The sequence below is a fragment of the Lemur catta genome, chromosome 17 (genome assembly GCF_020740605.2).
Source record: "Lemur catta isolate mLemCat1 chromosome 17, mLemCat1.pri, whole genome shotgun sequence".
NCBI classification, from domain to species: Eukaryota; Metazoa; Chordata; class Mammalia; order Primates; family Lemuridae; genus Lemur; species Lemur catta.
In genome coordinates, this window is record NC_059144.1 from 11,663,995 (window position 1) to 11,689,898 (window position 25,904).

A 25,904-nucleotide genomic window follows, 5' to 3' on the forward strand; every position below is an offset into this window, starting at 1 on the left:
TATGGTTTTGATTTGCATTGATCTGGTGCATAATGATGTGGGGTTTTTTTTTTTTTGTTTGTTTGTTTTTGAGACAGAGTCTCACTCTGTTGCCCGGGCTAGAGTGCTGTGGCATCAGCCTAGCTCACAGCAACCTCTAACTCCTGGGCTCAAGCAATCCTTCTGCCTCAGCCTCCCGAGTAGCTGGGACTACAGGCATGTGCCACCATGCCCAGCTAATTTTTTCTATATATTTTTCATTGTCCAGACAATTTCTTTCTATTTTTTTTAGTAGAGATGGGGTCTTGCTCTTGCTCAGGCTGGTCTCGAACTCCTGAGCTCAAATGATCTGCCCGCCTTGGCCTCCCAGAGTGCTAGGATTACAGGCGTGAGCCACCCTGTGCCCATAAGGATGTTGAGTACTTTTTCATATTCTTGTTGGCCACTTTTATATCTTCTTTGGAGAAATTTAAGTCTATTTATATCCTTCCACCATTTTTTATTTGGGCTGTTTGTCTTTTTGCTGTTGAGTTGTAAGACTTCTTTATATATTATGGGCACTAGACCCTTATCAGATATATAATTTACAAATATTTTGTGGGTCATCTTTTCACCTGCTTGATAGTGTCCTTTGAAGCACAAAATACTTTAATTCTGATGAAGGACAATTTATCCATGTTTTTTCTTTTGGCATTTGTGTTTTTGGTGTCATATCTAGGAATCAATTGTCAAATCCAAGGTCATGAAGATTCATCTCTTTAAGAGTTTTATAATTTTAGCTCTTGTATTTAGATCTTTGATCCATTTTGAGTTAATTTTTGTACAATATATATGCTAGGTACGGATCTAACTTCATCCTTTTCCATGTGGATATCCAATTGTCCCAGCACCCCTTGTTGAAAAGACTATTCTTTCCCTACTGAATTGTCTTTGTACCCTTGTCAAAATTCAGTTGAGTGCAGGTATATGGGTTTATTTCTGGACTCTCCATTCTATTCCACTGATCTATCTATATGTCTAACTTTTTACCAGTACCATACTGTTTTGACTACTCTTACAAAAGTAAGTTTTGAAATAGGGAACTGGAAGCTCCCTAACTTGGTTCTTTTTCAAGATTGTTTTGGCTATTCAGGATTCCCTGCCATTCCATATGAATTTTAGGATCAGCTTTTCCATTTCTTCACAAGGTTATTGGGATTTTGATAGGAATGTGTTGAATCTGTGTATCAGTTTGGGGAGTATTGTAATCTTAACAACATTAAGTTTTCTGATTCAGGAATATGAAATATTTTTCCATTTATTTAGGTAGTTTTTAATTTCTGACAGCAAAATTTTTAGTTTTCAGTATACACATCTTGTGCCTCCTTGGTTAAATTTATTTATAAGTATTTTATTCTTTTTGATGCTATTGTAATTGTCCATTGCTGTTGTATAGAAATAAACATTGATTTTTGTATATTGATCCCATATCCTGCAAATTTATAGAATTCATTGATTAGTTCTATTAGGTTTTTTTTTTTTAAGTGTGTGTGTTTCTTAGGGATTTCCAAATACAAGTTCATATTATCAGTAAATACACATAACTTTCCTTTTACTTTCCAGTTTGGATGACTTTTATTTCATTTTCTTACCTAACTGCCCTGGTTAGAATCTCCAGTACACTGTTGAATAGAAGTGGTGTTGCCTTGTTCCTGATTTTAGGGGGAACATCAGAGTTTAAAATGAAAGTTCCTACTATATCATTGGTGGGAAGAAAGTCAGAGCCTATGATGTGGCATACAAATCCAGAGCAACCTTTTCTGAAAATATTTTTAGAGTAGCAAATCAGTGCTTTCTGCAAGGATGTTCAGGGTACTGTGAGATCGAAGCCTCCAAGAAAGAACTTACTCTCCACCACATCAGTCAGGTCATTCCCTCTGCCCCAAGTCCCCAGCTACATGAACAAACATAAAGCTCCCTTTCTCTGATCAACACAACACCCTGCTTGCAGCCCGCAGATCACGAGGGCTGCTGTCTTTCACACTGCTTTCCCGTGAAGGGCATGTTACAGCTCACGGAGGACACTGACAGGGAGATGGCAAACCCATTATGAAACTCTGGTACATTTATATTTCCGTAAGATGAGGAAAACTGTTGGGAGGGTCATGGAGAGAAACAACTTACCAGCTGCACCAACAGTGGCTCGAAGATGCCGTGGCCTGACTGTGTAATGACTGTCTTAGTCGTGACCCTGATAAGCCTCAAATCTACAACATTACAGTTTGTACAACAGGCTGGCTTAATGAGGTTGATGCAGATGCTCAGGAGCAGTTATTAAATCCTGCAAATGAGGGATTCAACAAGTTGTTGCCAGTAAGTGACAACAGTGGGAACAACGTGGCTGCATCAGACTCATGTATGTGCTCTCTGAGCATGGGACACTGATGCAGCCCCCAGAAAGCAGACCAGACCTGGTGGCCAAAGCTGAGGGACAAGGCCACACAGACAGGCATTTTATATATCACCAAGGAAGTTACTAGGGGCTGGGAAGCAGGGAGGGGTGGCGTAGGAGGATACCAAAATCTGCTTTTTCCGAGGTAACCCGCTGCTTATTTCAGAAAAGGCTAAACTGAATCAAGTCTCTCTGCTTGTCTTCTCCACCCTCCCCTCTATAGCTTTATGATGTTCTCTAGCAGAAGCTGAAACAAAGAGTCACTGCCATCACAGATAACAGGATGGGTAAAAATGAACTTCCAAAGCATAATCATGTAAGTAATATCATTAAGGTGGGAATTGCCGAAATGAGTAAAAAACACACACACATAATAAATATAGGTACTACAGAGACAGGCAGCTACACTGTTCCCAAGTTTGTTATTCATCCTGTCTCAGGAATGCATCAGCTAGAAATACATGCTTCTCAGAATATTAAAATTAAATTCTTGGATGAAACCATAGACTCAGCAGTCAGGTGCTGCCTGATGCCACGGCTGCAAGGGTGTAGTGAAGATTTAATCAACACTGTCAATGATGCCAAACAAAATAATCATCTCATTCTAATGCTGGAATCCAGATTGGAACCCGGCTGTGCACTTGTGTTACTCTAGAAGGAAGTAGAGAAATTCAGTAGGGAAAACATACCCTTACTGAATTTGGTAACAAGGGTATTTAATTTGTTCCTTTGGAACCACAAAAACTTAGAAAAGAAAAAAAATCTAAGAGATTATCATTCAATCTTTTCATTTTGTAGACACAGAGAAGGAGATCAATCATGGCCAGAACTGCAGTTAGCAGCACGGTTTAGACACAAGCCCAGCATGCTCCTCTTCCTTACAGGAAGAGAAAATGTTAATTCAGGGTCAATGAAGCACCATTTGACATTTGAGAACATCAGCCCTCATATTTAGAGCACACCACTATTTGAGGATGTGTCTTAGCTCTGAAATATGAATGCTTCAATGATCTCATTTATTTTGCCTGATAATCATTTAAAAATACAAATAATACTTTTTAAAGCTATACTTTCAAATGAAGTCAATAAGTGACTGCTACAGCTCAAAAATGTGCTTCCAAAATATACACATAACTTCTACTGTCAAAAAATATTATCAGATGAGGGAACTGGCTCATAAAATGTTATCTTCAAAATAAAAACAGGTCTCCCACCAAAGCATTCTTCTTAGGAAACTGCCAGGGGAAACTGCATTGGGGGAAGAGGTAGTAAAGGAGAATGCATTAGAAAGATCCCATGGAAAACAAACCAGGAGGTTTACCAGGATGCCAGCAACAAATCAAGATTCCTATTTTTCCCTCAAAATGAACACTACAGAACACACACCAGTTGTAGCTTCTGTAGCTTCAACTCTGCTAAACAAACAAACAAACAAACAAACAAACAAACAAAAACCCTTAAGGCTTCCAATGCCATCAAAGACTAGTGTTTCGCGCATTTAAACATGTTTCTTTCTCATATGTTGAAATCAGGACACCTGGCTCTCAGGTTTAGGTGAAAGTGAGTCTACTTTATGGCACTGGGTTTTACGGGACTGTTTCCCAGCCTAGGACCAAGAATAAAGAGGAAAAACTATTTCTGTCAGAGCTTCCCATGTCTTCTGGTGTGTTCCTACATCAGAAAACAAAAATTTTAGACTATGATTATTCATTCTAGGATAACATAAAATGTGTGCTTTATATTTTGTTTTCTTGTAAGTAAAATTATTCTACCCGCACAGAACAGTAAACCTGAAGCTCTCAACATTTTTGTGTTCTGTTAAAAAAAAAAATTGTGGTCATACAATTCAGGAGGGTACAGATCATCCCACCAATGTGGGTGGCAGCCTGGATGAGTTACACGGAGCAGTCACAACAGGTAACATTTTCAGTTTCTGATGAGGCAAGAGAATTGCAACTCCCCCTACCCTCCTCCCAACTTTTTTATAATTTAATTTCTGTTTGGACAAAGAGCTCTAAAGAATGGCTAAAATTTGAGAGAAAAATCCCAAAGAAAGCCAGCCTTATCAACCTGCTTCAGAAGAAACCCCAAGCCAGGTCTACTAACAAAGCAGCAATAGCCACAAACCCAAGAGTTCACCTCCCCAGCCTATCCTACGATGGAGAGCCCATCATATATGAATCCCACCACAGCAAGAAGGAAAAAGGTAACCATCTAGAATAATCAATTGACCTCTAAAGGTTCGACAAATGGCTCATTGCTTCAAATTCTAAGAATACCTGTTTAACATTTAGGTCTTTAATTTACATATAATTAAATTCATTTGGAGGACTTAAAAAATACTTTCTGATTTTTTTTAAACAAAGGTGCTTGAAAGCAGATTTTGAAAGGAATGAAGTAGTGGGAAGAATAGGGCTTTGAAGATAAGATTCCAGTAAAAGATACCACTAATTTGCTCTCTGACCTTGGACAGATACTTTATCTCCTGAACAGCAATTTTGTCATCTGTAAGATGGGAATGAAAATGCAACATGCCCCATTATGCTCTTATAAAGGGCAAAGGAGATCATATCTGAAAGCATTTTGTAAACTCCAAAGCCTAATACATTATTCTTTTTATTAAACAGCAGCATTTATAATCATGATCTTATTAAAATATTAATTTTCCAGGATCATTTATTTGAAAAATAAGACTTTGAAGCAGATTTGATTTAAAATCCACTGATTAAAAAAAGTCTGAAATGGAAGCCAAAGCATTCTGATAATTTCATACAAAAACATTTAACACATTAACTGCCACGTGAGTTGTATTTAACTCACGCTAGTTTTGAGGCTGGGGCCTTGTGATGCAGATGTAACTCACATTTCACCTTGGGAGCTGCGAGAACTATTCTTCAAGTTGAATATAACTCACGCACAGAAAACAATGAAAATAACAAATTTTTCATTAAATTAGAAAGGATCATTTGGTTTCAAAGTTTTTACTCTATTTTCATAATAAAACACCGTGGCCCCAAGGAAAAAAAATTTTTTTCTAGTGTGGCAGTCAATGTGTTAATAAGTTTACAAATTTCTCGAGTGCTGAGTTGTAGGTACCATGTTAGTTGCTGTGAGGCTCTGAGGCAAAATGAAGCATGGCTCCTCTTTCCAACAATGACCTGTTAGGGGTAGGGAAGAGCTGTCTACAGCTGAGAGTGAGGCCAGGCCAAGATCACAAGACTCTTGTGTGGATGGGGCCAGCTGGCAGGCCATGAGAACCAAGAGGGAGAAGCAAATAGGTGACACAAGGCACTAGGTCTTAACAAAGGGAGCTACACATGTTCTAATAAGACTAATACAGGAAAAAATGGTAGGTATTTTATTGTAATGTCTTATTACTAAAAGGTTCTCTTTTGCTAAAATTTCTCTGGCCCACAAATACCTACCAAAGAATATTTTTCCATGGGAGAACAAAAGAAAAACTGTTTATTGTTTCTTTAGAAAATAGTGTTCTCTCTAAAATGTGTTCCAGTAAATAGCATTAATTGCTGAACAATCTACAATTACCACACTACCACTTATTGTTATATATTAAAAAGAAATTGACAAGAAAAGATTATTCCTCACAAGGAAAGCACTTTCTCACAGAAAGAAAACTTGCAATTTAAAATGCTCTTCTTGATGTTATTTCCTCATATCCAAACCTAGCCTTTATGGATTTATAAACCAGAGTCATGATTTAAAATCTCTTATATTCAAAAATCATTCCTTTCCAAATGCCAGTTACAAAAAGTATCTCCCTCCCCAAGTGTAACTTTAGTACTTGAAATACCTCTAGAAGCCATCCCTCTGTCTCTCAATGCCTTTTTCCCCTAAAGAAAAATGTGACTTCTCTTAAAATTTTTATAGAATTCTAAATGAGAAAAGATGATCTTGTAGATCAACAGGCTATATTCCAAACAACAGGAGAAGCCTTTCTGCAGTGAATATACATACTAGTGTCCACTGAAGGCTAACGATAGTCACCTTCCCAAGGTCCCAGAGAGTCATTAGAAACCCATTTCATAGAACAAGTGGCTCAAGCCAGAAAAGGCCATGTGGCCACTGACTCAAGGATGCAGTAATGTAAGGGCAAGGTTAGGCACGGCTCAGGCTCTGAAGTGGATGTTTCCTTTTCCTGAGGCTCCCCGAGAGGCAGCCAAACATCTTTGGACTGAACACTTTAGAGCCTCAGAGACTTACAAACACAAAATCAATCACCTGCCATATTGGAACAGGAAACTGGGTTAGAAAGTGTCTCCTGATGGTGAGCTGGAATCCATTTATTAGTCCTGGCTCTGGAGGTAAAACAGCCTAATCTCTCTCTCCCCACATCACTGCTTCAGACATTTGAAAAAAGCAATTATCTGTGTCCACGTGCCAACTCTTCTCCATGAAAGCTGTTCTCTCAGCTATCCTGCTTCCTCTCAGCTACTAGGGCAGTGCCCATGGGGGGAGTGGAACCTGAGCGCCCTCCCTGCCTCTACGCATGCATACAGTGCCTCGGGCTTTGCGGCTGCAGGCCACACCACTGTCTAAATTGGGCTTCCAGACAAAATCCAACTCAGATAACTTTCATGTTAACTTGGAATTAATCAAATCACTCCATGTTTTACTTCTTACATTGGTTTTTAAAAAATAAATGCAGAATTTAATAAGTTGAACCACATGAAACTGTACCCCCTTTTTTGAAAATAGTCCAATATTAGCAATTTTCATATAATTCAACCTAAAACATTTACCTCTCTTACTTTAATCTTCCTGGTTAAATTTTTGTATGTTTTCCTTTCCTTGGTTAAATTAAGAGAACTAGTCTTTCATACTTTTTTTGATTGCTGAGTTTTGTCACTTAACGTATGATGTCTAGATCTTCTCTTACTTAGTCTAGTGTCATCTGCACATCTAGGACAAGGTTTCTCAACTGCAACACTGCTGACATTTTGGATCACAAATTCTTTGTTGTGCTTCTGTGCACTGTAGGATGTTTAATAACATCCCTGGCTCCCATATACCAGGTGCCAGTGCACCCCACTCTCCTTAGTTGTGACAACCAAAAGTGTCTCCTAGCGGGCAAAATTCCCCTCCCCCCCCCAGAATCACTGCTCCAAGTTAATGAAAGTTGATTAGCTCACAACAGGACAAAGTTAATGCCTGCCTTAAAACTGATAGTTGGAGTCAAAATTTCAACCAAAGCAGTTCAGCTCACGATCCCACATGGATTTGGAAAAGCCAGAATCCTTTTGACCTCCTTTTGAGGTCTTTTTTTCCTTTGATTTTCTATCAATCAATACATTTACTGAGCAACTACTCTGTCTGGGAAAAGGTAAGATATACGTAAGATATACTCCAGTGGCTCTACTAAGGGAAGATTATTCTGGTGATGTGGGCCTTGCAAGAAGAGGTCACAGTAGAGTCTCCTTCCAGAGAGAGACCTCAGGACAAAAGGACATGCTCTCTACTGAAAAATGTAGGCCAGCTCATACACTATATCATATGGTAACAGTTTAGTAAGAACAAAATCTTTCATTTTCCCACATATATTGAGCTGCTATTATATTGCATTCTTATGCTTTATTTCATGTAGCATGTCTTATTAAACATACGGGAGACTTGTGGCTAAATATACATAATTCATATTCTTTACTGATAGCATTTACTTGAAAGAAAGTCTTTACACCTTTAAATCCAACAAGGGAAATCAAACAAAACTCTAGTTTCTGGCCTTTCAGGTAGATTTTTTTCCTGTCTGGATCACTCTCCCATGCTATCATCTTACACTTTTTAAAGCTGTGAAACAAGTTCACCGCATATGTGTTAAACCTCATAACCGAAACTTCTGCCATCTGTTACCTTCTACATATTTCTACTTTCTTTATTGAGGTATAAGTGGGATCAGTCTGTAGATTAGTGAAAATAATTATTGGTTTTACAGCTGAAAAAGAAAAAAACCCTCCCAGTTATTGTTTTGGTGTAGCCATCTACCTGAAATCTCTGTGGCTGCAGACAGCTGAACAGAGTTATAAACAATTTTTCTTTGACAAAACTTAACTAGTGTATGACTTGTATATTGCCATGAAACTTTATGGGAAACACTCAGAAACAAATGGATGGTACTTGCTGGTTTGCTATTAATTATATACTAACTTCTATATTTTATCACTCTGAATTTGTATAACAAGCACATGGTAAGAATTATTATAGACTTAACAATACATGTCAGGAGACGGCTGACATATACCTCCTGTCCCAGTAAATATTATCCTTCCATCAAACCTAACTCAAACCTGAAAGTTTTGTTTATTGCTCCAGTAAACCCTTATATTTAACAAAACTTCATTAATTTGAATAAAGTAAATTCAAATCAATAAAACTATTTTTAACAAAATAAAAGGACTCATTTATAAGTGTCAAATTGCCTTCAAAAACAAACAGTAACAAGTAGATGTTCTGGCTAACAAAAATATCAAGCAACAGAGACATTTAGAAGTTCTACTTAAATTTACAATTTTCATACCAACTGTTAGAATTCCAGCAGGGTTAGAGAATATGTTCTTTTACGTAGAGAGAAAATGTCCCTGGAAATCTTTCCCACACATTTCTAATTCCTAACAGGCAAGAATTCTTTGGGGACACCCCTTGGTGTATCCTCTGTCATACCTGCTTTTTAGCCTACCCTGTGCTATGATGTCCAAGGTGAAGAAGGGGTCACCGTGATATAAGTCGATCGATCTTATAGTCACTTCTGTCTTACTATGCCTACTCTCCTTCCTTTACTCAATTCATCTTCTCACCTTTCAGCATTGATGTTTGATTTGAGAGATAGAATAGAGCCAAGAGACTCTGCCTTCCAGGACACTTACTACTCAGCACTATATCCTACCAGTCCAAAATATTTCTCTCTCTCTCTCTCTCTCTCTCTCACACACACACACACACACGTGCGCGTGCGTGCACAAAATACATAAAACATATACATACATATTATATATACATAAATATACACACGTATAATAAATTCACACACACATATACACAAACCCCATCTGTGTCTCAGTTCTTGCTAGCCCTCATTACTTTGCTCCTGAGCTATTAGAACAATTCCCTTTCTGTGCTTATTGTCATCATTCTCTCATGATTATAATCTATCCCCCATAACCACTGTGGTTAAAGCTTCTTAAAATGCTTTCTTGCTCATGTTGAGTGTCATGCTCAAAAACCTTCAAGAGCTCCCCATTGTCCATGGGATGAAAACTACTCTGAACCAAGGATCTCTATAATGCTGCCTGGATTCTTGTCCACATATTATTTACATACATACATCTGGCACTAAATCAAAACCACTCTAGTTATTGTTCCCTGAACATGACCTGAGAAGTTCTGTATGTTTGACATGTGAAATTCCATCCTGCTTCTTGTCCTACTATCTAAATCCTATCCATCCTTGAAAGTCCTATTACATCCTACCTCCTCAGTGAGCTGCTTTCAAACCAACTTAGAACAATATTCAACACAGTCCAATCTTCATAACGTGTATGTCACTTTTTTGATCCTATGCACAAACTGATAGATATTACAGATATTTGTTTCTGTGTCTTGTACCCTTAGAACCTGACTAGGTCTTTACCACGGTGGGGAAAAATATTCAACATGAAAAGATTATTAAACCTTGTACCATATATTCAGGAAAGACTGATGTGACCCTAATAACAAAATTGCCTAAAAATAAATCAGAGGATCCAACAAGAATGCTCAATGGGAAAGGGCCGGCGAGGTTCTCTAATGCAATTCATTCACACTTGACCACCTGTGGCTAGGCAGTGGCCCCCATGGCCAGTGAGTGACAAAGCTAAGTCTAGCTCCCAGGTCTTTTAGTTCCCAATATGAGGCTTGCCGTCCGTGAAAGTCATACATTGAATATATGCTGAAGTTATCTTATATCCTGAATTTGTGGAAGATACATTCCCCAATTCTTAAAAACCTTAGGAATAAAACCCAGAATTAGTCCTATTTTTACTTACCGTACAAGCCTGTAGTTTTTTAAAAAATTGTTTTTAAATGAAGCTTTTACAAAGTTAGCCTTCTAAAGCTCTACGTTTCCTCTGCTGATACATCTCAAGGTTATTATTTAATCCTCTGAACATCAGTTAGATCTTTAAATTCATAAATATGTACTTTATCCTGATAGCTTTGAACTAAAATCCTATGAATTCAAACCTTGGTAAAATTACTTGCTGTACGGAATGAGCACTTTAGAAACATGCGTTAAAATTATTTCCTTGGATATGAGACAAACAAGGTCCAATTTGTCACCTTAATTTTCTACTTTTTCTGGAACTGAATACTTGTTTATGTTTAGTTTTAAATATATTTAGAAATTTATGTGTATCTACCCTATATTTTTCTAGTTATAAGTCTAAATTTTCAGCAAAGAACAATTCTCTGTCTGAGAAAAGGTGATGCAATTATTACATATCACTGCATGATGCAGGCTGTCTGGGGTTATTAAAAGAATCAGGTATGGCCAATTTACAAGTATCACCCCTGCACCTTGCTTTCAAAGCTCACTGCTGAGTCTTATGCTCACTGAGGGGCCCTGTGGGATCTTTTTACAAACGACTGTTTATTATATTATTCCATCATACACCTCATGAGAGGAGGCTGTAACATCCGTTAAGAAAATCATGAACTACTTTGCTTGACTTCTGGGATAGACTATTGCTATATGGATGGTGTTTAAAATTATTTTCTTTAACACTGATGTGGCAAAATGTTCATTAAAATATTAAGTTAAATGGAAGTAAAATGTTTCTACAAGTTAAATATTACTGCCTACAAAATAAGTGGCTAAAATCAAGAAAAAAAAATAGGTAAATTAAATTAATGCTACAAGTGCATTTAGCATCTGAAATATGAACCAGTGTTGATCATGTGTTGCCAGTGCCCAGCACGGCACCTTGCAGTCACTGGCTAAGCCAGGGTCTTACTTGCAAACAAGAGAATCCACTTTTCTGAGATTAAGAGGAAAGGGATTTATATCAGGGCTTTAGATGGCTTATAAAATTTCTGAAAGTGCCAGGGAACCAATCACAAATCTCCACAGCCAGGAAAAAGGTGGCAAGTAGACACACTCAGTCACACCACAGCAGAAAACCACTGTCTGCTCTTGTGGCCAGTGGTGCTGGTGCTGAACGGAACCTCCACGACAGGAGGACCCCACTCCCTCTGTGCTCCTACCCACCATAACCCATGTCTGCTTTCAAGTGCCACATAGGTACCTCTGCTGGACATGGACACGTAAGAAATGTTTCTGGATCATAAGCAAACAAGGGTGAAATAAACATATCATTACTTTTGTCTGACCCACAACACAGGGAGTGGTTATTTCTCCACTTGTTCTGAAATTCCACAATGCCCGGTTATGTTTTTTAGTCAAATCATTATGTTCAAAAGTAAAAAAATGTATGGGTCAAGAAAAAAGATCAACACCTTATAAGAAAAATAAAATACATGATGATACTCAAGGAGTTGCTATTCTTCTTCTTACCCTCCTCGATATTAAACAAGAGCTCACACTGAGGGCTGTCACTTCCGTGTTCCAGATCCAGTGCATTCTATGTTTTACCTCTTTGAAGTCTTCGAACAGCCCTCTGAGGTAGGCACTATAATTATCCTCATTCTACAGATAAGGGAACCAAGACACAATGAGCCCAAATGACTTGGCTAATAAGTGATACAGCCAAAACTAGAACTCAGGTTGATTTGAGGCCCATGCTCTTAACTGCTACATTTTATCACACTGTATTATACCATATCACAACTTTATGCTATTAGGATTCAAATTTGTAGCTAGATAGTTACCTCAGGACAGAACAATACACACTTCTCCACCTGAGAGAAGTCTCATGCTTTTTTGGTGTGCTACAAAATACATTATAGGCGAAAATGACAAAGATACACATTTCCCCCACTTTCTATACACAAATTTACAAAAGTAATTTGCATTAATGTAAGCTTTGCATTTAAAAGAGAATTTACCTTTGATGTATAACAGACAAATTACATTAAGACATTAAATCTGTAAGTCATTGTTAAAAAATAGTTTGCTTATTTTGAGCAAAGAAAACTTTCCAGTCTTTGATATATGTTCTTACAAACATGAAAATAAAATTCCTTTCCTCAACTGTCCTTTTCCATTTCACACATACTGATCTTTCCATCTGTTTTAAATAATCATGAAATTAATATGAACTGTTTTTAATAAATCCAAATCATAGCTCCTTTCATGTCAAAATTTTGGGGGGAAGACAGAGGTGAAAAAGCAGCTAAGCATTAGGAGAAACTAAGACCAACAAGGAACAGTTTTAGAAAAGAAACTCAAAGATGATGAAGAACTGGGAAGGCAACCATGGAAAAGCATTTGCAGGTTGAGGTGGGGGTACTCGAATAAGGGAGATTCTGAAGTGGGGTGCAACCAAAGGCAGAGCCCAGGTAAAATAAAACAGAAGGGAGAAATAAAACCAAGGGCTGTCTGACCAAGATGCTAGCTGGGAATCAATAGAAAAGACACACCTGGTGGAATAAGTCAAGCCTGCATGTGAATTCTAAACAGCCTTTTTAACATTTGGCACTGGGCAAAAGTTCTTGGTATTTGTTCAACCTTCGTTATTTATAAAATGGGCCATGATATTTCTCTAACTGAATTGCAGAGAATAATCAATGGGTCAACACCATGCAGTCCAGCACAGACTCTGGCACTGTGGGTGCTGGGGAAATGAATACCCTCCAACTGTGCCCACCAGGCACGGAGCAGCTGCGCAGACAGAAGCCAACTGGAAGACCCCTTCACAGGTGGGCTGGGCAGTGCTATGAGTCACCCCAAATTTTCTTCATAATTTTTAGTTATTTCAAAATTGTTTATAATCTTAATTATTTTCTAAACCAATAAAACAGGATCAATTTTTTAAAAAAAAAAATCCATAACCAAGGAAAAAAGCCATTTCAAAGCATGTTTTCAATCACAACAATAAACCACAAACCCATACTATGTATATAATGTGTACTGTGGGAAATACTATTTGATAAGGTCATTGTGCTAGTTATTGAATTATTAAGTTATTAGGATAGCTGAAACTGATTAAAACAATACTAAAAACAGTTGTTTTGGGATACACTATGTTTTTAATTCTGGCTGTTTGGTATATGTATTATATTTCTTTGATAGAAATGATTACATTTGTTTATATAATGAATTTGCTATCACATTAGATAAAACCAAAATTATACTTGATTGGTAGAGAACATAGGGCAATTTGTGAGATATCTATTTTATAAATAGTTTTTTAAATTAAAAAAGGAATCTTCAACTATTATAAACACCATTATGCTTTAAAAGATTTTTTTTTTTTAGCATCTTTGAGCTTATTTAAATTCAGTACTTTATTGGTCATTCCTGACATAATTTTGATACTCTCAGATTTAGGAAAGCACTTTGTAAAACGACCATGCCATACACTCCATAATGTTCAAATGGTCTTCGATCTCGCAGCAGGTTTATAGCTCAGTGGTGGCCAATGAACCACAAGGCTGAGTTGTGCAGACAAGTGTGCCACCCAGAGGAAAAAGGAGGAAATCCACTTTGGATTTTATTTGTAAGACAAAACTGATAAATGTTTAATTTTTAAAAATTATTTGCTATTACTTATCTTATTAAAAAACATGGGGTTATCTTTATAAGGTTTTCTCTATATAAATGAATCCTTTTAGTGCCAGGTTACATAAAAGTGTGGCTATTTGAGATCTCAAAAAATTAAAACAAGCCCTGAGATAGTACTAGTAACAGGTACACGGTTTGCCAATTAAAAAAATTGAATTTAACCGTATTCTTTACTATAAATGCTTTCTTTTCTTTTTATAATTAATATAACATGTATTTCCAGAAGTACATATAAGTTCTGTGGCAACCACCATGGTTTATTTAGACATGTGGACCAGAAGTTAAACTAATTACCAGAGACATTTCTTACATAAATGAAAAAAGTTTCTTTCATTAGAAGGTCTTCTGTGTAATTTTCTTCTGGCAAAGGAATAAAGTTTACTTAGAGTAATTTTATTTGCAGACAGTCAGGGCTTCTAAAATATATACCAATAATTGTTAAGGTTAAAGAAAACAGTCAACTCTATTAAACACACATAAAAACTTAAGTTTCTAATGGCCTAATTAAAACAGAGATTTATGATACCCCCATTTTGTTTTAGAAGTCAGGATGCTGGGATTACTGCTAGTACTGGACCATGTTTTATGACTTACATATTTTACAATGAACTACAAAAGATCACTGAGACTTCACTTAAATAAAAACATGACATACATTAAAATGTGAAAATGATTTTAAGTATAAAATTTGAAAAAAATCCTTTTTCTATACTGTAAAATTATATATTTTTGAAAATGATTTGTAAAATCATACTTCTTGAGTTCTCAATGATATAATACATTCTTATTTCACCTTATTATTTCATTTTCACACCAACACACCTTAAAATAGAAAGATGATTCTAAACTTACACCTATTGATGTGACTTTCTAGAAAACTCATTCTAAGGAATGCTAAGTGTTTACTGCTAACTTCAAGTTTGTTTCTATGAAATGGGAAGATTCTATAGTTGATCATTATTTCCAAGTACACTTTTTTTTCTGCAAAACACTGCTTTAAAGTAAAACATTGTGAGGTAAACCTTTCTCGCTTGGTTCTTTCACTGAGGGAGCTCATTATGATCTGTGAGAGTTAATTCTCTTGCCTATTTATACCCCTTAATCTTCCATACACCCTGAGTTGCATCATTCTGTAAAAGATGCTGCCACTTGCAATGATGGCTGTAAAATATCTGCGCAGAGAATACAAACAAATCTACCTCATATTCCTGTATCTATATAGGGATGCTTAGTAAATAAATGAGACTATGGGTCTAAGTCCAGTCTTGCTATACAGATGTCCTCTACCCACTGCTAAAATCAGAGCAAATATGACAAAGACAGCTCACTGGAATAGTATGCTTATTATTTCAGATAGAAGCTCAATGAGTAAGGCTCAAAGTAAGTATCGGGGAATATAATGCAAAATCTTTAAATAGATCTCAAGGGTTGAAAAGGTCCAAGTATATTCTGAAGCAATAAAAAAATTAACCAGGAGAATGACCTCTTATATGTACCCTAGGGGTATCAATAGGTCTGTGTCTGCATCATACATACAACAAATAAAAGAAATACAGAAAGGAATACTACTTGGTAGTTAATAAATGATCCAAGTTCATTGATTAGTATTTACAATTTAAGGGGTAAATTGTGAAACACTCCTCATAGCTCCTCTAATTGATCAAGAAAACCTAGCGATAAAATGAAATGCCTTAAAATTTCTTAGATCTTTCCTATTCCTTTCTTCCGGTCTCTAATGCTCCCATCTTAGTTCTCATCATTTTTTAAATCTATATTAGTTTAACCACTTCCTAACCAATCTCTATTTTCAGGCCCAATCTCCTATTTTATCCTGCCCCTGCCACATTTTCAAATCCATCCTCCAGAGTCCAGAATAACCTCTGTGAAATAACAGATCAATCACGTCACTTGCCTGCTTGAGATTCCCACATCAAGTCAAGAGTCCTCGTGTTCCTGTCCATAATGACCCTCATGTCCTCCACAACTGGCTGGGGTCCTCCCAAGGGAGGAAAGCCAGGGGCTGGTTATATCCTACCCCCCAAATCCAGCATCTACAAGGAGGGTGTATAGCTAGTAGCTCCTTGGGCCTTTCTGTTCCAACTGGACCAAAACCTAACTTAAATTTCTTCAGGAGAAATTAAAATAACTCCTCATCGAGAAATGTCAGGACCCCTAACTTATGGGTAAAGTCTTTCACAAAAACATCCTAACTACTAAAATGACAGTTTTGAAACATTTTTAGAAAACAAGAATCACTCTCTTCAAACAATAAGCGGTTGAACCCAAACAAAAAGTGGTTGAAATTGTACTTTGAGGTTGACAGCATAGACAGAGGTCAGATCATATAGGCTACAGAATAAAATTCAAATCTATTTGGCACAATGCGAAGTCAGTGGGAAGAAGAGGCAGGGATGTAAGACCTGATTTACATTTTTGAAAGACCACTGTGGTTACTATGTGTACAAGAGTTGACTACTGAGAAATTCAACATTTCTGATGCATTTTTATAAACCTAATACCTTTAAACAGTGATATGTAGTATACAATCAACGGAAAATCGTGATAAATGAGTCACAGAATACCTGATCCTCGCTGGTTAATCCCAAGTGCATCACAAGGTAAAAATGCACCAGGAAATCCGAGTTTGGCAGAACGTCCTGGCGTCTGGTCATCATGGCACAGATCAGCCTGTAGGCTTGCAGTTTGCCTTCCTTATATTCATTTGGCAATGTCGTTGCCTGCCAAGGAGATGATGTTTCCAGATTAAATCAAGTCCAGATGCAGAGCATTTGAACATTTCATTTACTTCTCAGTTTTCCATAAGAGTTGTTTATGGAGATATGGGATGCAGTGGCTTTAGTAAGACCCAGCCTGTCTTCAAAACATGCAGTCTCGGGCAATTACATTTTTTTTTAACTCAATTTCAGAAAGGAAGAGGAAATTGCAATAAAGAAATAAACACATATCCACTTGCCTTAAATAGCCATGATGCAAACATTCTGAGTGGTGGGATCAAGACGGGAGGAGACGGGGAAGACTGGTTGTCCAGGCTTATTGCTAGATTGTCCCGGATCTAATACACAAAGAGGACAATGTTAGGGAAGATAACACTCCATTTATCCCAACAGTATTTCAATATTGTCTTCCATGTCCAAATAGCTGCTTCTCATTAAATTTCTGTAAGTTGAGGGAAAACTTATAATATTTATAACTTTTTCTTTTATTGTAAGATCTACTGTTCTTTTGAATCGTGTGTCTGGCTTACTGTCTGTGGTTTTAGATTTAAATACAAAACAAGGGCATTATTTTTCCTTGAATACTAATGTCTGGAGAGGTCTTGAACTCCAAATGATAAGGAATTACTTAGTAAGTTATACTGCACAAACATGAATCATGTTTTAAAAGAATATTTAACAACAAGGGGAAAACAGATGTTAGAACCAAAACAAAAGCCAGAATGAAAATTGTATGAATTCTAAGATTCTACTTTTGTAAAAATGTGTTTCTCCAGAGAAATAAGACTATTAATACATATTAACATTGGTTATTTCTGTGGATGGTGATGTTAATTTTCTTCTTTGTATTTTTCTACATTTTTCAAATTTTGTACAATAAAACCAATATCATTTTTATAAAGAGAACAACTAAAACTGATTAAGTCCTATTTTTATCCTCTTTATCATATTTTTAGTATGTATAGTAATATTCTACTTTTGCACTAAATAACTTGCATTTATAAAATATTCAAATTATATGTATCATGATTTATCTTTGATAATCAAATGTACTTTGTCTAACCATCTAATTTGTGTTCCAGAATGTGGTCAGTAGTTAACTGAAAAACAGTTTTTACATTAAATGATGAATTAATTTTCCTGGATTAGAATAAAAAGGAGCACGGCAGGACATACCTTTGCTAGTTTGTACCAGAGTTCATAGAGGTAGCCGAAGACTTTGGCATGGATCTTGGGTGACTGGATATTATTCACATCTCCCAGGATTCCCAACACTCTTCGCCATAACACAGCAGCAGAGTCTGGGTGCCAACCAGCAAGGCTCCCTCCAGCAATAATGCTACAGTCATCTGCGAGGCATTCACTGCTATCTGTGGAGAAAAACGTGTGTTAACCCTGTAAGCATAATCCTGATTTCATCATCACAGCTTTTTTTTTTAATGCAAATTACCTATGCTTAAATTTTTATGTATTCAGAGTAAAATAAGGTAAAAAACGTGAAATGACTGAGAATTTAAAAGGATAGAAAAGCAGAATCAATGAAGAAAAGTCAAATGATTTTGAGGCTTCAAACTAAAAGGACAACAAGCTAGAGATGACATAACAGTTCCTGGAGAGCCTGTGAAGGGTTTTATAAATCAGGGGAGGAGAAGAGAGAGACCCTTGGGCAGGACGGGTAGGAAACAGTGCCAGGAAATAGATGGGATGGCCTCAGTGCCACAGTGGTTGCTACTGCTAGGGCAGGTTTATTGGGGGTAAAGCTTGTATACAAGAAATTTTGGTCCCTTTTAGGTTTTAAGGAATGTATACACTCCAGTAACTTTCAACATCAACTGCCACCATAATTGAGATATGAGAGTCCTATCACTCCAGAAAGTGTCCCTTTATAAGCAGTCCCTCCCTCTATATTCAGCCCCCCACAACCACTGCTTTGTTTTCCGTTCCTATAGTTTTGCCTTTTCCAGAATGTCATTTACATGGAATCCTTCAGCGTGTAGCCTGTCAGGTTTCTTTCACTGAGCAAAATGCACTTGAGATTCATCCTATGGCTGGCTGTATGTATCAGTAGTCTGTTCCTTCTTACTGCTGATTAATATTCCACTTTATAGATCTATCATAGTTTATCCACTCACCGGTTGAAGGACATTTAGATTGGTTCTTGCTTTTGACAATTATGAATAAAGATGCCAAAAAAATTTGTGTGTAAGTTTTTGTGTAAACATACATTTACATTTCTTTTTGGTAAATACCTAAGAGTGAGATTTCTGGGTGGTATCATAAATGTATGTTTAACAAACCTTAACTGAAGAAAAGAAACTGTCAAGCTGTCTTCCAAAGTGCTGTTCCAGTTTGCACTCCTAAAAGCAAAGTACGAGAGCTCCACTTCCTCACCAGCACTTGGTACTATCAGTTTTAAAAATTTTAACCATTCCAATAGGCATGGAGTAGTATCTCACTGAGGTTTTCATTTGCATTTCTCTAATGACTAAAGATGTTAAGCATGTAGTGACATGCGAACCAAACCTGAAGATGGTGAGCGAATGGGCTGTCTAACTCTGTTGGGAGAGCCAATCAGGGAGAAGGGCTAGTGCAAAGCCCTGAGATGGGAGTGTGGTGGCAAATTCAAGGCACAAGCATGTCTTTGTAATATATATCCAATTATGAAATACAAAGTAATATACATTGAAACAAATGGTTAACGAAGAATTCAATGATTTATAGGCATATCTATTTTATTATGTAACATTTAAATTATGGAACTTTGTTCTTTGGATACCAATGCTTTAGAATGGCTACAGGCTGGGGAAGACTGGGTTGATTACATCTTGAGCTTCCTAAAATCATAAGCCTTCAGACATTTAGAGAAAACAGAAAAGCAGCCAAAAACACATGGGCATTATTTATAACAAAGAAAATTTATAGTATGTATATGATAATAAACAGTGACAGACATTTTAACTGCATGTTGTACTTTCTCACTCTTCATCCTTGTGACTTCCTTGCAGCACTTAAGATTTCTTCCTTATGCTCTTTTTCCACAATTCTGCCTCCATAGGCTTCCATGACCAAGCACATTCCTCTAACCTCCAGCAGCTCAGATTTTTCATTTTGATTTCCATGTCCTCAACCTGGAGCTTTCACTCAAAGTTCTATCTCTGTGCTCACATGTCCGAGCTTCAGCACCCTGTGTTCTATCTCCTCCTCTCCACTGGCACTGTGCTTGAGTAGGCCACTAATGACTTCCATGTCACTTAATGCAGTGCTCAGTGTTCAGTCCTCAGAAGCATTTCATTCCAGTAAGCATGACTTCTTTCTGAAATGCTTCATTCATTCGAACCTCAGGTATGACACTCACCTGGAAAAATTTCAGAATTTTCTCTTTTGCTGGTTCCTCTTGATCTCATAGATTTGTAAACATTAAAGGGCCCTAGGGCTCTTTTTTACCTATCGTCACTCCCTTCTCAATCTCATACAGACTTAATGTCATCCATATTTAAATGCTATCCATATACTCACATCTCTACATGCCCATTTCTGGCCTGGATTTCTTTCTTCAATTCTAGACTCATTTCTCCAACAACCTATTTGCCAGCTCTACAAGCTCAGGGCTGAGTGGAAGCTTAGTCTGCAAGCAGGTACGGTCTTAGGTGAGTTTCAAGATGTTCTTGAAGAACCTCATTTATATGTATGTTGTTTTTTTTTCTGGAATTCATTCCAGGGCAAAGACTTTCCCAAAAGACTCTCTCCTGCTCAGAGAGTATGTAAACTCTCATTTAATCCTTTTGTTTTTAAGACAGCATCTCTGCACTCAGCCATGTGTTGGTGACTCCAAGCCAGAAACCCCCTAATTCACTTGCTCCACCTTCTGGAGCAAAGTAGCAGCAGCCAAGGGCGGGGGGTGGGGGGTGGGGGGTGGGGTGGGGGGGGTATGCAACGGAGCTCGAACCAGTTCTCACACACGCTTACAGTCTTCCTGTTTTTAGCCCCACCATTACCTCTGACTTCTGTAGCTACCTCAGATGGGCAATATTCTAACCTTTTTGGTGAACCTGCAATAACTTTAGTCAGGCTGCTTCTTAGTTTTCCCTACAACTGACAAAAGATTCAATATTTTCGGGTCTGCCAATTCATTTACCACATGCCACCTGTTTTGTAACTTCAAAAAGTTGGTTGCTACTGTCTTTCTCCTGCCATCTTTGTCCTTGTGGATTTATGTCTTAATTATTAATAACATAAATCCTTCCAATGTGGCTTAGGTGGAGTTTGGAGAATAAGTAGGGCTATTTGTGTTTGTTCACTCTACTATCTTTAACTGGATATGCCTTAATAGGATTTATTTTAATGCCTTTGTCACTCATTTCTTTGGCTTGTTTTTAAAAGTCACTTATTTTATTTTCTTATTTTACAATTTTTATGTCTGGCTTTAATGCATTTATTTTCTATTTGACAGTTTTTCCCTGAATTACTTTTTTAAAAATAAACTTTATTTTTTAAAATAGTTTTGGATTTATAAAAAATTGCTAAGATAGTACAGAATTCCCATATACTCCATACCTAGTTTCCTCTATTATTAACATCGTACATTCATATGGAATATTTGTTACAATTAACAAACCAATACTGAAACATTATATAGTCCACACTTTATTGATATTTCCTTACGTTTTGTCAAATTTTTTTTCTGTCCCAGGATCCCATCCAGGGTATCACATAACAAATAGTTGCCATGTCTTCATAGCCTCCTTTTGTCTCTGACAGTTTCTCAGACATTCCGTGTTTTTGGTGACCTTGACAGTTTTAAGGAATACTGGTCAGATATTAATATTTTACAGAATGTTCCTCAACTGGGATCTGTCTGATATCTTTCCCATTTTTTTTTTTCCACATTTGCGTTCATGGAATGAAATTCTCTTAGTTCTGATGTATGCTATTTTTCCAGTGTTCTTGAATTTCATTTGCTAACACTTTATGTAGGATTTTTGGCTTATATGCTTACAAGTGAGATGGCCTCTAATTTTGTTTTTTTCATACTGACCTTGTCTGGTTTTGTTATCAAGGTTACACAAGGTAGACAGAAGTTAGAGAGCTTTCTCTTTCTATGTAATGGGATGCAAAAGATAAAGTTTTTCTTTTATTTGAAGGTTCAGTAAAACTAGAAGTTACCCTTTATTTTCATAGATTTATTTGAATTTATAAATTTATATTTATATTGTTTTTAAAACAATTTAAATTTTATAGTGTTTTTAAAACAATTTAAATTTTATATTGTTTTTGTTTTTGTAGTTGTTCCTTTTTTCACTCCCAATATTTTTCCCTTGATCAATCTTGCCTGTTTGTCTATTTTTATTATTGTTTTTAAAAAATGGTTTTTGGCTATCTTCTCTAGTGTTTATTTGCTTTCTAATATATGCATATATGCTCTTAGCTTTATAAGTTTCCTTTTTAAAATTAACTTCTACATGTTATTCTGATATTCATTTCCTAATTTTTTGAATAGAGCACAGTATATTATTAATATAATTATTCACAAAGTTCTATTCCTCACCCCATACAAATACTGTCTAGTTTCAAGGCACTTATCAACCCCACTGAGTATCATCTTGACTATGTATGTTGTTGGTGTTTTTAAGGCCTAATCAAAGAAACTGAAGCACAATCTCTAGATCTGATAAACTCAAGTAGAGGAATGACAAGGGCAACAAGAGGCAAAAAGGAATGAATCCAAAAAGGAGCCAGGGCAGATCCAAACATGGCTGCCAACATCTTATTATTAATATCTTAGTGATGGAAAGATCTCATGACACTGAAATAAAGGATTTAATAGTGATGGCACACAGTGTCAAGTAAAGGCCTTCCCAAACACAGATGCACTGTTCCTTCTTAGAGGAAAACACTACTTTTGCAGTTCCCACAGAAGTATCACACACTCAATTGAGGAGACACACTAAAATGTGCAGATACAATCCAAATTGGAATTCCTACAGACTGTGCCTGGAAGACAGGGGGCAAAATGCCTAATTATGGACATTCTAGATTCTGTGACTCACATAAGGCATCAGAAGAGAGACTCATCCTCCTCATGTTAAATGTGTAAAGTAAGTGCAGTATCAAGTATCTGTTAGTCTGAGAAGGTATGCAGAAACGTTAATGAATGCTTATGAATCAACATAAGCCCCAAGTGAACAAGCAACATAATATGGCATTTATTTCTCTCATAAAGAATGTCATGGTGTCTTTAATCCCTTGGCGGAGGGAAGTAATGGGATTGGATAATTTACAGCTTTGTCCCATCCCCAATCCCCATCCCCAAAGTGCAGCCATTCAAAATAGGAGATTAGCCCCCAGCATTCCAATCACACTGGAGCTTTGAGTAACCACTCCATGTAAATGTAGGCCTGTTACATCATTACCTGTACCTCCTTCCTACCTCCCAACTAATACATCCTCAGGTATGAAAGGATCCCATGTAGAAAATCTGTTTCAATATTGCTTTGCACTCAGAAAAATGCATGCCTCAATGAAAAAATTTCATTGTCAGTGAAAAATGCTGACATCCTCCATCACATTATCAAAATACTCTTGACGCCTTTATAAGTTTCTGAAATGCCTGTATGAGTTTCCTCAATATTATTGTGAAAAAAAAAAGGTAATGAGTTGAATGCTTTTGCCCAAAATTATTCCGCTCATGGCATAAGTAACAGAACAGATGCTGACATTTTACATGTAGATGGTTCCTTAGTGAAGGAGCACTTAATTAGAAATGGGGATTTGACAGATTTCAGAACATTTCATGTTCACCCTAAAAATACCAAATATTTATTTTCTTTTTCATTAACAAGCTAGTATGCTAGCCTAGTATCGCTATAGAGGTGTTTAAGATTTTTTTATTAAAGTGGAAACTCTTACAAACAAAATTGTGCCATCCTTCTCCAAACACATACATGATTTTTACAGAGAAATCTAAAAGTTTAGAACTTGAAAATATAGAAAGCATTTAGCCATGAAATATGTCTTTGTAATTGACAAAACAGGCACTAATGACCAAATGGCTATTTTATACAGCCACAGTTTTATATAGGCTTGGTAGAATGCTGAAGAAACATAGCCTCTGTCTTTGAAAATGAATTTTCCCTTTAAGAACTAACTAAACAAACTCAAAGGCTTGATTGAAACATCTTAATTCTAGGGCCAGAAAATTCAGGCCTGGACATCAATGATCAAAGTGAGAAGCAGCAGGTTGGAGTTCTGCTGCCCAACACTGTGGCCTGACTCCTTTCTTGTCTGCTTTCCAGGGACATTCATTGTTCACAGTAAAGATTTCAGAAGGTGAGCTAACAACGCCATGGTAACTACCATTGTTGTTTTTCTTTATAATATTTCATGACTTCAAAACAGATCAAAGGCTGTTAAAAATGCCAAAATGAGTGTGATGGCAGAGAATGCTAACAAATCCTTCCTGCAAAAACAATTTTCGTGGCAGGTAACAGGAGATGTAACTCACATTCACAGCTATAATTTAAAGTAGAAGTGGTAAAGAATTTCTATAACATTTAGATGCAGGGCTGTGATAAATACACTAAACAAAACAGACTTTGAAACTCTCTTACACATTTCTTATTTTTGAAAAGTTAAAATTTAATTGCTATTTTTAGCTATATAAAATAATAGCCTGCAGCTTAAAGTATATTTCTTCATTGATTCAAGTATTTAAGGAATGCTTCTCTCCCATCATGTACCATTCCTGGAGCCAAGAATCAGCTGTGAACACAGCAGGTAACAATTCTCTCCTCCTGGATTTTATGTTTCAATAGAAGACCCTGGGTCCTCCCAACTAAACCAATAAGATGGATAAAATTTCTTACTAAACCTTACCTTAAAACTTATCACTGAGTTGACAGGAACCTGGAAAGGAGAGAGCACCAAAGCCAACCTCTATGTTTTGGTGTTCTGCTAAACCACAGAAATTTTAAAATTTCTCTGGTAATAAGGAGAAAGTTTTAATTTTGCTAAGATTGAATGCTTAATACTTTTCTTATGATTAGCTTTTTTTCCCTCATTTAAGAAAATCTTCCCTACCCTAAGATCATAGACATTTTTTTTTTCCAGAAAATATTTCCTTCCAAAAGTTTTTAGATTTTCCTTTTCATATTTATATATTTTCTCCCTCTGGAATTGACTTTGGGCATGGTGTGAGGTAGGGATTCTGTTTCCTTTTTTTTTCTACATGGCTAAATACTTGTCCCACAGGGATTTGTTGAACAATTCTCTCCTTGCCAGATCTAGAAAGCCATCTCTATCATATATATCATGATTCCATGTCTGTGTGCACTCAGTTCTGTACTTTATATTCTATGCCATTACTGTATTTGTCTATCCCTGTGATTATAACTTCCTTTAAGTACATCTTATAGCACTTATCACATTATTTGTGACTATCAGCAAAAATGTCTTACCGTCTGTCCTCTTTGTAAGCTCTTAAGACTATAGTGACTATGACCTATGCATCTTTTTATTTCTCATAGCATCTAAATCAGTATTTCTAGATCATAAGCTTATTTGCTAAATAAGGGATGAGGTAAGTGGCAATACCAATTCTTAACTGTAGAGTCATACATATCCCCCTCCCCCAAATCACTATCCCAACAGAACTGAATTTATGTATGTATTAACTATATTTTCTTATTTTCTGTATTCTTAATGCCTGGCTGATCAGGAAGGGATTGCCCCTTCCAGGGTTAGCTAGAGATAGCAGACAACTCACCAGGAAGCATGTCTTTCATATACAAACCAACAAATCCAAAGTTCATTCCCTCCAACTACCTCCTTTACATAGCTTTAACACACCAAGTTGATATCCTCCACCCTAATCAACCAGGGCCAGGTACCATGCCACTAGGGACAGTTCCTATGCTCCAGATCCCACTAAAATTATTCACACCAGTATTCCTAAATCTGCTTACTCTGCCTTGCCTTGGTTTTCTAGTAAAAGTGACAATAAAGGCTGTTACCCATGTTTTGTTTCTTCTGC

At 36.7% G+C, this 25,904-nt stretch overlaps 1 protein-coding gene across 3 annotated transcripts in view; it reads right to left on the reverse strand.

Annotated features, from left to right (window-relative positions):
• Positions 1–25,904, reverse strand: part of RALGAPA2 (Ral GTPase activating protein catalytic subunit alpha 2) — a 316,728-nt gene that overhangs the window by 168,727 nt on the left and 122,097 nt on the right. For all 3 annotated transcript variants that reach the window (XM_045529190.1, XM_045529188.1, XM_045529189.1), the window contains exons 21-23: positions 18,053–18,246; positions 17,116–17,214; positions 16,724–16,879 (exon numbers count right to left, since the gene is read on the reverse strand). In XM_045529190.1, coding sequence (XP_045385146.1) covers positions 16,724–16,879; positions 17,116–17,214; positions 18,053–18,246 — 449 coding nt within the window. The remainder of the gene's footprint in view (positions 1–16,723; positions 16,880–17,115; positions 17,215–18,052; positions 18,247–25,904) is intronic.